Raw genomic sequence first — 14,364 nt, 5'->3', positions numbered from 1 at the left:
CAACCCACATGTTGTGAAACGCACCCTATGGCTTTTATAGGAAAGTAAATTACACTACAAGGCATGTGTAATGAAGATATTTGTATGCATTTTACTCTCTAAATGTGTCTCTGCATACAGGTTGTACCTGCGTGTGTGCGTGAGTCTGTGTGCGGGTGCGGGTGCGTGTGCGTGAGTCTGTGTGCGGGTGTGTGTGCGTGTGTGCGAGTCTGTGTGCGTGTGCGTGCGAGTCTGTGTGCGGGTGCGTGTGTGCGAGTCTGTGTGCGGGTGTGTGTGCGTGAGTCTGTGTGCGGGTGCGTGTGCGTGAGTCTGTGTGCGGGTGCGTGTGCGTGAGTCTGTGTGCGGGTGCGGGTGCGTGAGTCTGTGTGCGGGTGCGTGTGCGTGTGTGCGAGTCTGTGTGCGGGTGCGTGTGCGTGAGTCTGTGTGCGGGTGCGGGTGCGTGTGCGTGAGTCTGTGTGCGGGTGCGTGTGTGCGAGTCTGTGTGCGGGTGTGTGTGCGTGAGTCTGTGTGCGGGTGCGTGTGCGTGAGTCTGTGTGCGGGTGCGTGTGCGTGTGTGCGAGTCTGTGTGCGGGTGCGTGTGCGTGAGTCTGTGTGCGGGTGCGTGTGCGTGAGTCTGTGTGCGGGTGCGTGTGCGTGAGTCTGTGTGCGGGTGCGTGTGCGTGTGTGCGAGCGTGAGTCTGTGTGCGGGTGCGTGTGCGTGAGTCTGTGTGCGGGTGCGTGTGCGTGAGTCTGTGTGCGGGTGCGTGTGTGCGAGTCTGTGTGCGGGTGCGTGTGCGTGAGTCTGTGTGCGGGTGCGTGTGCGTGAGTCTGTGTGCGGGTGCGTGTGCGTGAGTCTGTGTGCGGGTGCGTGTGCGTGAGTCTGTGTGCGGGTGCGTGTGCGTGAGTCTGTGTGCGGGTGCGTGTGCGTGTGTGCGAGTCTGTGTGCGGGTGTGTGTGCGTGAGTCTGTGTGCGGGTGCGTGTGCGTGTGTGCGAGTCTGTGTGCGGGTGTGTGTGCGTGTGTGCGAGTCTGTGTGCGGGTGCGTGTGTGCGAGTCTGTGTGCGGGTGCGTGTGCGTGAGTCTGTGTGCGGGTGCGTGTGCGTGAGTCTGTGTGCGGGTGCGTGCGTGTGTGCGCATGCGCGTTTCACTCACGGGACGTCTTGGAGGCCAGCACGGTGACTTTGGCGCCGGCTATGAGCTGGAAGGCCAGCGCGTTCCCATCCCTGTCCTCAGACTTCTCCAGGAAGTCTTTCCCACGGCCGGAGAGGAGGAAGAGAAAGAGAAGCACAGCGCGGTTAGCTCAGCCGCCGGTGCTCAGCGCCCTTGTCCTGCTCAGGAGAAAGGTGAGCGCTCGCAGCCTTGTTTTGACAAATCTACAAAAGAGAGGATGACAGACAGAGATACGGCCTCCCTGTAGTCCTTATCTACCGCCAGGACGCCATGGAAGGTGAACCGCGCACGACGCCATTGTTCTTTATCTCCCCGGGGCTATTTGCTTACCACACAAGCGCAAGCTCAGAATTTATTTTTATTTCTCTTTTGTTTTTTGTTTTTTATAATAAAAGGGCAGAGACGCGATTCCTAGGAAGAGATATGGGTCCTCCCAGAGTGAGGCAGGGATGCCAGCAGCTCTGCAAAACCTCCCATTCAGGGACAAGAGGGGACCTACAGAAGAGCATCACAGGCCTTCAAACATGGCATTTGTTGTTTCTTATATATTATAATGTCAAATGTCAAAGAAAGTCATTTAAAAGAAAACATACTGTGCTCCATCCAATGCATTTGATTTGCACATGCACATATGATGAAAGTAACTACAATGGAGCATGTGCATAGTAGTGCAGACCATTTTCTCTCATTTATCTTTCGGTTCTGCACCAACCAAGATTAAATGTACATGTGACTATATCGTTTTGAAAAAAGCCATTACAACAAGCTTATGATCCTGAAACATATTCTGACAGCATTACATGATCTTTTATTTCCGGTCGCGTACCATTCTGCATTTTCTAGCATGAGCAGAAATTACCTTTATGAACTTCCCATAGGTATAACATCGGAAGTTAAAAAAAAAAAAACTTTAAAAAACCACTGTATAGACCCACGTGTTGATCCTGACATAGTAGCTGTAAACCCAAACTTCTCAATGTTTTTGTATTAAAAATACAATGATTAGGATGTGCTTCACTGCGTGCTGAAAGAGCAAAGCCTATGCTTAGATCTTATGGCCACTTAAGCATGACTGAGGCTCTGAATCCAGGGAGCACCATTTCCCTGTGTGCTGTGAACAGGTGCTCTCTCTCCCAATCTCACCAAATATAGCACACACCTTCTCTTCATGGACTGCTGGACTACCAGGGCATGGATTCAATGGCAGGGATTCAATCAACATTCAGCCTTAATGTTGACTTACTAATAAATGCAAGCCTTAGTCCACCCCCCCCCGCCCTTCCTTCACACAGTTGAGCGAGTTCATTGTGGTGGTAGTTGAACTCACTGAACTGTACCCGTGCAAAACAAAACAAAACAAAAACAAAAAACAAACAAACAATAGCAAAACACTTGACAAACGCTGATTGAATCCAGCCTTGCGCTGTGGGACCAGGGGTGTAAGCTGCAGACTCTACCTGGGAACACCTCGTTGAGGTTAACTGGCGGTTTGTTGGTGTCTACTGTGATCTTGAACTGGGCGTTCTTGGAGGCCGAAGACAGGCAGCAGGCCAGGCGGAGGGGCAGAGCGAATCTGCACTGGGCCACCCTGGGCACCCCTGAGGAGAAGAGGGACGAGAGGGGAAAATAAGGACTGCGGTCACCACATGGATGAGAGCGTTTGTAAAACACGTTCCAAATAACTCAATGACAAGTCGACAGATCCCTGTAAGAGGAACACTGCAACTGATAAAATTACTATGGGGGGGAAGCTTACCAAGAGCAGAGTGCTTTCACCAATGAAAACCACAGCATACAGCTTTTACTGATGAAAATGCAATTGTGTGTCTGAGACGCGTGTTTTGGCATGTGCGCGTATAGATGTATCCATGCACATGGGGTAACGCAAGGTTACCAGTAAAGTAAGGGGTCTTAGAACAAAGACATCAGAGCACACATTCCTCCAGAATAAGAGCTAAAATACTCAGGAAACTTGATTTTGTTAGCATATGAAAACATGGCAGCAGAGAGACAGGGCTGTAAATTCTGCCCGTATCCTGGCAGTGGTCTCCGTATTGAATCCAAGGCTCTGGGGCCTGCTGCTCCTCTTATTGCTCTCTTCAGTGTGTGACTACAGCTTTGTCCATCAGGACAATAAATTAGCACAAGACCAAAGGATTCTGTTAGAAGCATGGTGAGTTTCTTGGAGCGGACTCTTTGAAGTGTACACGACAGTAAAGTTTCTCGTGTTGTTTGGCTGCTGTCTCTGAACTGAATTCAGTGGAGCATCTGCAAAAACCCAAGGAAGGTGTGTGTACAGAAGACAAACACATTTCATCTAGTGTCTCTACACACTTTTTTTTTTCCTTCCAGTTTTCAATTTCTGGCTCCAAAAACAGCGACTAATTATGGAATGAAAGTGGCCCATCGTAAGTCTTCTCAAAATTCCTGGTGCTGCCATTGCCAGAGAGACCACTGGAAAAACACAGCTCTGGAGTAACTCCTATACCCTTCCACTGGCCTGCTAGAATCATTTGAGTGAGAGATGAAGAGGCAGAGGACAAACTCTCCAGTAGCAAGTATTAGTTGCCAGCAGTTTACTAATCCTTTCCTGTTATGTCTGGACAGGTAACTTAACCCCCTTTCTGGAAGGTTTACCCTGCACTGCTCATTTGGCTTTATTACGGCTGGAGTGTAAAACTTTCTTTCAGTCCCTTCTTTCTCGCTTTCAAGCTTTAAAATTAAATATGTATGCTCAAGATACTGTCAATAGTACCTCCTTTCAGTAAACAGGGTTTGTGTCTGGCAGTGAGACTGCTTTGAGGTTGATGTATGTATGTACTCATGTATGACCAATTAACACAGAGACTGCAGGAAAAGCAGAAGAAGCTTGTTTATGCACATTTCCCATCATCCTTTTGCCAATGTTGTCTGGACAACTACTGATGTTAAACCACTAATCACAGCACAAGGACTTTTTCACCATGGAAAAAAGATGAAAAAAAAAACGTAGATGACCCTGCCTATGGAGAGGGTTCATGAAAATCACACATATCCAGCCAGATTAACGTAGAATCACTATGTGACTTTACTGCAGCGTTCTGAATGTTATCTTATCTCTACGCTATTGCAGAAAGTTATGCGTTGTCCATCAGACATTTTAAACTTTTTTCCCCAGCTGTCAATGGCGAATGTGGCCTGGACATTGACAGAGAGTCCAGACTGACAGTCCAGGATCTATCAGAGTAAAGTGTTTTTCCCTCCAGCGTATGTAGCTAGCGTTTGCTCACATTTCTGAGGGAAAGCGAATGTGGTCAAGGAGGCCCCCCTGCCATAAATCTTCCTGATGCAAAACCTAGAACATTTTTCTTCCACCATGGTGAACTTTTTACCTGAATCCCCAAAAGGAACAAGACCCCTGCCTCAGTAACCCAACCTGCTGTCTGTATTCTTAGGCCACAGTAGTAATTTACCTTCTGTCTGCGACGGTCACTCACCTGACCAGCCCCCCCCCCCCCCCCCCCCCCCCCCCCCCCCACCCAAAGCTACATCCCAAGCCTCAAATGGCTCTGGGTTTCCTCCTGCCAAGTTAACTTGTCCCTACTGTAATCAGCACTGACTGATGACAGCAGATCTAAAGATTTACAGTTCTACCTGAATTCCCATCCCTGGCTGCAGTGTGCTGGGAGAAGGCCAAAGGGAGATTAGAGGGCAGACGCAGGTCTATAGAGAGGGCATTGGAAACAGGAACAGTAACAGAAAATTCATGGGCTGGGGCTGCTCTGATGGAACCCCACATGCCGGTGATCTTCAATCCCGGGCCATGTCCGAATAAACATAAGCACTTGCCTACAATTGAGAATACAAGTAGAACACAAGTTATATACTTAATATTAGGCAAGTGGGCTTGTTTGGACATGGCCCTGGTCCTGGCGGGCCGTAGGGTCTACCAGTTTTTGGAATTAAATGAAAGAGAAAGAAATAGCAGCTCTAGACAGTGGATCATGGAGCACTCTGACAGCTGAGCCTTCTACAGATTCTGTTTGGTCACCCTTGGTGCTGGTGCACTCAGGCTGTCGGTGTCTTTACTCTATGGGCAGCTATGGGGTTTCTATTGCCGAAAGCCTTCCTATATGGGTGTGACCTAGACAGAACACTACTCACCTGCTGGGTTCAGCTCTTCAAGAGTGGCGGCAGCGCAAAAAAGAAAAAGAAAAACTCAATTCAAAATGTCTTGGGCACAGAAGCATAGTGGGGGGAAAACAAAAGGAAAGAAGAAATGAACTTCAACAACCGCACGACTCGTGTACGTCATATAAATGACAATCAAGATATGCAGCCAGAAAACTGTTGTCAGCCACAAATTCGTCTACATTTCAAACTGGAGAAAACACCCCAACTGATCTAAGATCAGATTACCCACCCCTATTCTGACATCATAAAATGCAAGAAAAAATATATGCCAGGGTCAATGCTTGAGTGGGACTCTTCCTGTGGACACACATGGGTGAGGATGTCTGTTACTGACAGATGGTTAGATGGCCTATGGTCATTAGAGCACTCATCACTTTCATCAATCTCTGAATTCAAGCAGGCACTCAGTGGAACCACACAAAAGCTGTGTCTTGCTTGTACAGCCATAGCCCTCTATCTGTCTACACCGTCTACGCACAAATAAACTAATATGCATTCCACATGATTTCCTTTTTCAAATGCATCCATCTCTACGAGGGCCATAGTTGGAGACTCAATGCGTCAAAGGTCAAGGAGGCCTGGTCACCCAGGTCCCCTAAGATGTGCTCTTTCACCCAAACACCTATTCTGTGCAGGCTGCCAGAAAACTAATCATCAGTCGTATTCAATTGATGCTGTGCGTTCTGCTTTTAACAGCACAAAAAAAACAGAGAAACACAAAGAAAGGTAAAGTGCAGAAAGTTCCGGGAAGAGCTTGAACAGCAAGCTGCGGCCAGGAGGCTTTCACACTTAAGTAAGCGCGTGAAACATACGCTGCTCGCTCAGATTGTGCATTTCACGCCTGGTTAGCTCCGATGAAATGTAACATCTCTCCCTGGCTGTGTGCCGCCATCTCAACAGCCAGAAAGGGGAAGCGAGGCACCCTCCATGGCAGTGATCCATGTACACACTCACGTCTACCGTGAAACCCGTCGTCTGCGTGTGGCCAACCCAGGGGAACAGTGGGTCGATGGAAACGCCTTTCCGTTCGAAAACTCGGTCCTGCTCTGCCTGGAGGAACTGATGGGCAGGTCTGTGTGCGTAGAGGCCACAGATTTTCAAAAAGAACCCATATACAATATGAAATACACTACATGACCAAAAGTATCTGGACACCACTTGGTCTGAGACATGAGTTTTTCATGGTTTGGGCTAGGCCCCATTGTTCAAGTAAAGGCAAAAGCGAAAAACTAAGTCTTGCCTGAGTAGTGCTTCTTTACATGCAACAAACTTTTGATTTGTCCTGCCGATTATGTAGAAGTGAAGTGAATTGAAAAACACACTCACTGCCTGCTCCACTACAGGGCCCACAGTCAAGTACGTGGTCTTGACAAAGCTCCAGCCTACTATGTTCCAAAACTTATTTTAGGTTCACCCCAAGGGAAAATGTGAAAATAACCAAAGTGAGAAAACTCCCATCACCCTAAAATTAGCTGGCTTACATTGTTTAATACATTAATTACTCCCCACATGTATTACTATTCCTGTTACTGATGACATCATTATGCACTGGCAATACAACACCCAGCCTTTTTTCATGCCAATTAAATGGATTAGATTTGAGCTAAGACACAGAGAGGGAAATCCAGAAAAAACAAAGAGAAAGATACAAAGAATGAGGAAAGGAACTGAGAGGTTGAGGGACAGGGAGAGAGTGAGCGTAAGAGAGGAGAGGAACTGAATATGAGAGAGTGTGAGTGTGTGCGTGTGTGAGAGAAAGAGAGAGAGTGAGAGAGAGAGAGAGCACACGCTGTATCACTGAGGGGGAGACAAAGCAGAGCAGCCGCTACTGTAAATCCCATTAGGGGGCGTTAAAACCTGGTAATTACGAGTCCGAGGCCCAGACATCCGAGAGTGAGGATGCCCCGGGCAGGACACCTGCATTCCCCACATTCCTGCTTTCATTGGAGAGCCACTGAGGCCAGCGTCAGCCAAGATTAATGCGCCCACAACATGAATAGAAAGCGAGGTTTTACAGGGCTGGGGTGCAGGAGGATCCTCAAACCGTGAAATCACACACAAAGGAAACTTAATGACGGGGGGGGGGGGGGGGGGGGGTTTGGGGGAGTTGGTCAGAGTTTCGGCTTGTGAGCAGACAGAATTCTTTTCTCTTCCCCCACGACAAACTATCAAAGGAACTGAAGAACTGATGTTATACGGTCAGCTGTAGGGAGGCGGTCGCTGATCGGAATGGGAATCGCGAGAGGCGTAATCGTGTGATAGTGAGAGCCGTAGGAAACTGAAATCTTACATGAGAATGAGAGCCGTTTAAGTTTCAGTGTCATGGCAAGTGAGCGACGTATGTGTGAGTCCCGTATTTCAGGCTCAAGAACAGAAAACGTGATTAACGGGCGAGACATTTCAGAGCTGGCGACGGAAATTTCCGGACAGCGACGGCGCTTGCGTTCGGGTCGCGGGCAGGTCGAGGGGCGCGTGATGGATCAGGGTTTAGGGGTCAAACGTGGCGACCGCGGCGAGCGCGTCGGCCTGAGGTTCCACGCTCCGGCGGCCATTAGACACATTTTCACCCCATAAAATAAACACACGCACCGCAGACCCCAGTCAGCCAGAGCCGCTGCTGCGCGCCCAGCTGGGCCAGGGTCTCAGGGAACAGCGCAAAGCAAGAACCGCCGATTTATCACGTCTCAGCCTGACACTCAGATAAAATCAAGCACTGCAAAACAGACATCCATTTCATTAATGTTTTTGTCTCTGCAAAAAAATCCATCTATCAAACATGAGCCTCTCGAATTGTGAAGGTAAGTTGTGAAGAAACTACCCATAAGCCAGTCTTCTCAATTGATGAATTACCTCCACGCAGTGGTAAGTCTCTTCTATAAGAGACTGATTGAGAAAGCAGTGCAACGGAGGATGAAAAAAGGCAGAAAAACATTCTGCATTTTTCCTGTGGGCCCAAAACTCATTTTTACATCTGTCTTGGAAAAATAAAAAGGGAAAAAAAAGACAACGTGAGTAACTATTTGTCGTTTGGCATTCTCACACAGTCACAGTAAAACCAAGCCAAGGCAAACAGTTTGGAAGCGGAGCTCTTTTCTCTCAACAGACAGTAAAGTCCCTAAGCCAACACACATGCACACACACACGTACGCACACACACACACACACACACACACAAACATGCATGCACACACGCACAAACACACACGCGCGCACACACACACACACACATGCATGCACACATGCACAAACACACACGCGCACACACACACACACACAAAATGCACACACTGACAGGCGCATACACACGCGCACACAGACAACACTCACAGACAGTTTGTTTTTTCCATTCTTTCAAACCAAGCCATTCATTTTTCATTCAGCTGGTGTAAAGAGAAAGGTACATATAAGATGTGTAAATGGGATTTGGACATTCTACTGAGAAACAAAATAGCATTTCTGCACCAGATGACAGAGGCTGAAGCAAATGCGCTACGGCTTGTTAAATAGACCATTGTTCAGCAACAACAGAATGATTACTAACCACCATTTCTTCCATTAAAAAAGAGAAAAAAACTTTCTGGGCTCAAATGGTCATAAGACACAGAGAGGAGGAGGGTATAAAAAAAGCCCCTACGTTAAAGTCGCTCTATTTTTGGACTTACAATAAAACTGGCCAGAATTTTCCTAGCCTTTTCAAATTTAATGCTCTTTTAGGAACCTTTCCACATACGGCTGCCAAAATAGACACAGTCCAAGGGAAACAATAGCACAAATGCTTTTTTTGCCTTTTAAAAAACCAAAAATCTCACGACAATTTTATTCTAATAAAGAGGGCTTTTGTAAGAAGAGAGGCTAGCTCATTCCAGCAGTAAATACAAGCTGCTAGCTGATCGATGCATTTCCATGCTTTCATGTTTGACTGTTCTGTGTGGAGCATCTGTTTATCAACCCATGATTCAGCAAAGCTTAACCCAAGCCCTGGGGAGCCCTGCCTTTCCTCCCAGCTGCGCTCAAAGCCAATTAAGTTCGGCTGAGCCGTTAATCGATTACTGCTCTGGATGTCACACATAAATTATCTGTTTGTTCTTAGTTCTTTTTAGATATGGGCTAGTGGAAAGGTTCATGTTACCAGAACACAAACAAAGATGCTTCTTTGATTCATTTCGATTAACCCAAACCCCTTATTCCCATGATTAATAGAAAGGTATTCAGTGAGTTGATCAATGGGGCGGTACTCATTCAAAGGGCAACTCCAAATCTGTTGCGATGGCAGTTATTTATAAAAATGAGAATAAACATAATCTTTGTATAAGCACAAAAATACCTCTAAGAGCACAATTATTTCACAATTGATTTATGGAAGATTATGTGTAGAGATACAAAATACAGATCGGCCTGTGATGATTTGCTTAATTACACATCATTACTGGAAACAAAAACATGCCTGCACCGCATACTCCCATGGCCAAGTCTTGGAAACAAAGACGGACAAACCTGTTCATCCATCAGTTTATCCATCTATCCAACTGTTACTCCAGACAACACTACAGCAATTGTTCAAGGCATAGGTAAAACCGGCACGCTTTCCAATCACAACAGTACTTCTGTTACACTGTGACCCTTTTTGACACTGACAGTTAGTCAGTCTTGTTCATGTTTCCCTGGAATTCAAATATATTGGCGAGACCGTTGGGAAGTCTTACTCAGAGCACACAGGGGTAGTTTATCTGCACACAGGGTGTATATGTGTGACCTGTGGGCCTGGTGTAGGACAGAACAGGTGTGATGTACTTGTGGGTGTGCTGTAGGACAGAGCAGGTGTGATGTACCTGTAGGTGTGCTGTAGGACAGAACAGGTGTGATGTATCTGTGGATGTGCTGTAGGACAGGACAGGTGTGATGTACCTGTGAGTGTGCTGTAGGACAGAACAGGTGTGATGTACCTGTAGGTGTGCTGTAGAACAGAGCAGGTGTGATGTACCTGTGGGTGTGCTGTAGGACAGAGCAGGTGTGATGTACCTGTGAGCGTGGTGTGATGTACCTGTGGGTGTGCTGTAGGACAGAGCAGGTGTGATGTACCTGTGGGTGTGTTGTAGGACAGAGCAGGTGTGATGTACCTGTAGGTGTGCTGTAGGACAGAGCAGGTGTGATGTACCTGTGGGTGTGCTGTAGGACAGAGCAGGTGTGATGTACCTGTGGGTGTGCTGTAGGATAGAGCAGGTGTGATGTACCTGTAGGTGTGCTGTAGGACAGAGCAGGTGTGATGTGCCTGTGAGTGTGGTGTGATGTACCTGTGGGTGTGCTGTAGGACAGAGCAGGTGTGATGTACCTGTGGGTGTGCTGTAGGACAGAGCAGGTGTGATGTGCCTGTGAGTGTGGTGTGATGTACCTGTGGGTGTGCTGTAGGACAGAGCAGGTGTGATGTACCTGTGGGTGTGCTGTAGGATACTGCCACATTTCCTCCTAGGTCAGCTGGGGGGTACGGCCCATTCAGGAAGGCGGAGAACATCACTGTGGTTGTAGCTCCCGCACCTGAAATACACACAGATCTCCATCAACAACAGCCCAGCCCATTAAACCATAGCTCTAACCACTGAACCACAGCCCTTACCACCAACTGTACATCTATGCACTTCTGACCAGTACTGACAGCATTTACTGGGCCCCAAATCCCAGCTCTGCCACACTTGTATACACACAGCCAATGAGGGTCTTCTCTAGAACAAAATGGCCTCACACACTGGCTGAGAAGAGCAGGCTGGGGCAGGTGGGGAGGGGTGATGTCTACATTCACGATGTGACCGCAGTTCACATTTTTGCCCAGTGGGGAAGTATATCCGGTGTTCCAGCAGTGAGGAGATGGCAGGCATGGGCACAAGCTGGCAGAGTGGAAGGTTTTAAGCGGGCACATAAACTGGGCTTATTTTATTAAGACACACCACAGACACATTAGACTCCATCCAAAACCACTGCAGCCCATTTACTGCTTAATGGTGTCGACGGAGAGGACAACGCAGATACGTACACACACACTTCCACTCCCACACAAAACGCCTTTATGTTCACCAGGCCTGTCCAGAAACAGAGTGTGACGATTTCAATACTGCTCTCCTCCCCAAACAAGCCGTGCGGGGAGAAGAGACCTCGCACTCCACATAAAAAAGGAAAACGGCACCAGCACAGACGGGCCATATTTCAGCTAATGCGTCTTCAAAAAGCCTGCCAGACTAGAGCAGTCAGACAGAAGTTCCCCTTTGATGATGAGTGTTTGAAAAAAAAAAAGAGAAGAACTTCACCATACAAGAAGTTGGCTTCCAGCAAAAAAAAAAAAAAATTTCAGTCCTTATATTTATATAACTGTACATCCACACAACCTGAACAGGTGACGGACGTGCGGTTATTAGTGGGGAATCGGTGCTACTGGGTAAAAGCAGTTGAAAGCCCTGAGCAGGCTTCTGTTCCTCAGCCTGTCCTGTGAAAGACACTCCATTAATGACCCTGGAAATCTGAGCGAAAGACTCCAACAGGCAGGAACGGGGTCCCGTCCATCCGTCCGTCCGTCCGTCCATATCAGCCGGGCCATCGCATGGGCCGCGGGCGCTTTCTCTGCGCCCCGTCAACTCCCCTGACAGGGTGAAGGGGGGGGGGGGGGCATTAGGCAAAGAAAACCCTGCTTTTAACCTTTACACCCCAGCGCATTTGACAAACACGCTAAAGTGAGTTTTCCAGCCACTTGGCCCTTCTCCGCGAGAGGCCCGGATTACTGCTGACACCATTAGTGGACGCAAAAACAAAGGATGAGCCCCCCCTCCCTTCCTGCCCTCCTACTTTTAGTGGTTGTGTAAACCAGAGACATCTTAACCGACCCCTTTTGACCCTTCCTGACCTCTCTGTCAGGCTCAGAAGTGTCTGGAGTTTCTGTGGAGCCTCTCACAGGCACATTCCTGAGACGGAATATATGGGGGGGTGGGACGGGGGGCAGTGCCACCCTCTGGTCTCCTTCTGTCAGAAGAGAGCTTTTTTTGCTGCTGCTACTGGCCACTGATTCTGTGGAACGCATGCAGGGTTACACCTTCACCACTTGGTGGAGCTAAAAAAAAAAACAGACTTTGGGCTGCATCTGATGTTCTTGATCAGCAGCCTCTGGTGCTCAGTGAGGCACTTTGCGACACTTCTGACTTATTCGCACCACAAACAAAAAGGGTTCTCATTCATTTACGTTACATTTATTTAGCAGAAACTTTTATCCAAAGCGACATACAAAAGTGCATATCGTGGTCATTGGAAAACTACAAAACACAGGTTCAATAAGGTACATTGCGTGTAAATCATTCACTCTCTGATTTACACACAGTGCTCTCTTGGCCCTCATCTACAACCAGGTGTACTACAAGAACTGATGCAAGTTAAGCGCTGCTACATAATTTCCATGCAAAACGGAACACCCAAATGTTCAGCCCAGAGTAGGAAAAAGGGAAGTATTCATAACTCAAACTGTGCAGCTTGGTCCTTTCTGCATCATCTGTAGCGAGGAGGAGGCTGGCTGAATGGGTCTGAGGGCCACTTTAGCAGGCCTAGCGCAGTGCAGCTGTTACTGCAACAGCAGGCTTTGGAGCGTACGTGCAGGCCTTTCTCCTTTAATGGAGGAAAGGCTGTTTTCGGAATTTTGAAACTCCTTTGGCTACGATATGGATAAACTCCTGCTTTGGGGTTTCAGTCACACTTAATTCACTGTTTCCCAACATCAGATAAGCCACACCCCTCTGATGAAGCCTGATGAAGGGATAGTTCCCCAACACTCTCCGTCTCTCTCAGTCTCTCTCGGTCTCCCTCTCCATCAGTTTAACTCAAATAATTGTTTCTGACATGCAGAAATAATAATAATGATGATGTGTTTTTGTAAGGGGGTGGTACTGAACAATTCTGACTGATGAAGAACAGGCATGTCAGAAATGTAACTCAGCCACTATTAATAAGACTGCTACTGAACTGGCACGATTTGCAGGGCTGCAGAGTTTCATTTTCTTATTTGCATTAGTGCATCTCTGGCACCAGCAGTCTACACTATCAGGTGTGCAAACAGTTTTTGTTTCCTAACATGATGAATGAACAATGAAAATAAGAGTAATAAAATCATAATAACACGATAATAACCAAGCACACAACTTCACAAACCATCTAATTGTACGAATGTCAAGACGTATTTGCCTATCCAATGTCCTAGGAGCTACAGCAGCTCTCTCCCTCTCCACCTCCGGCCCACTGTTGACCACTTTTCAGAATCTTCAAAGGGCAATAAAAGAAAGTATGGAGCACTGGGTCTTTGGGTGCCATCTGAGAATAGTAAAAAAAAAAAAAACAATATTGCAAAACATGGACTGTTAGCCTTGAGGAAGCAGAAGCTGGAGATGATGTATCCCAAACAAAGCGAAAGGCGGGAAAACTGACGAGAGCCCTTCCTAATTACAGAGACACACGGCGAAACATCCCAGGCCAAAACATCCAAAACATCCCAGGCACCGGCGAGAGTGTGGCCAGGCAGGAGCGCCACGGCTCCTTGAGAAACTATGCCAGGAATGCCACACGGCGGCTAATTGGTTGATTGAATGCATTCCCTGTGATGGAATCTGTGGGCTGAAGAAAGAGATGTGTGTGTGCGTGCGTGCGTCCATGCATGAGTGTGCGTATGTGTGCGTGTGAGTGAGAGAGGGAAAGAGAGAGAGAAAGACACACCAAAACAGAATGAGAGAGAGACAAAGACAGAGAGAGAGTAAGTGAGAGTGAGTGAGACAGAGAGAGTAAGAGAGAGAACGGTTTTATGTTCTGTGCCAATGCAAATCATTCCCATATAGCTATAGCTAAAAAAAAAGCACGGAGGTGTCTGAGGAGCCTTTGTTCCCGGGACCGTCGTCATGTGAACAGCGCAGGGAAACGTGCCGGTTTCTGACAGCAGCGGATCAGCTCGGCCTCGTCTCATTTTCGGCCAGAATGTGCCGGCGAAACGACGGCTGTCAGCAGGAAGCCGGTCGGGCCGAGCCCAGAG

At 47.8% G+C, this 14,364-nt stretch overlaps 1 protein-coding gene across 2 annotated transcripts in view; it reads right to left on the bottom strand.

Moving 5' to 3' along the window:
• The window catches only part of bbs9 (Bardet-Biedl syndrome 9), a 168,820-nt gene that overhangs the window by 113,716 nt on the left and 40,740 nt on the right, over positions 1-14,364 (bottom strand). For both annotated transcript variants that reach the window (XM_035382340.1, XM_035382346.1), the window contains exons 14-16: positions 10,749-10,853; positions 2,606-2,746; positions 1,131-1,226 (exon numbers count right to left, since the gene is read on the bottom strand). In XM_035382340.1, the coding sequence (XP_035238231.1) occupies positions 1,131-1,226; positions 2,606-2,746; positions 10,749-10,853 (342 nt within the window). The remainder of the gene's footprint in view (positions 1-1,130; positions 1,227-2,605; positions 2,747-10,748; positions 10,854-14,364) is intronic.

The sequence above is a fragment of the Anguilla anguilla genome, chromosome 1 (genome assembly GCF_013347855.1).
Source record: "Anguilla anguilla isolate fAngAng1 chromosome 1, fAngAng1.pri, whole genome shotgun sequence".
Classification (NCBI taxonomy): Eukaryota; Metazoa; Chordata; class Actinopteri; order Anguilliformes; family Anguillidae; genus Anguilla; species Anguilla anguilla.
The sequence above is the reverse complement of the archived record's forward strand: the minus strand, read 5'-3'. Positions and strand labels throughout refer to the sequence as shown.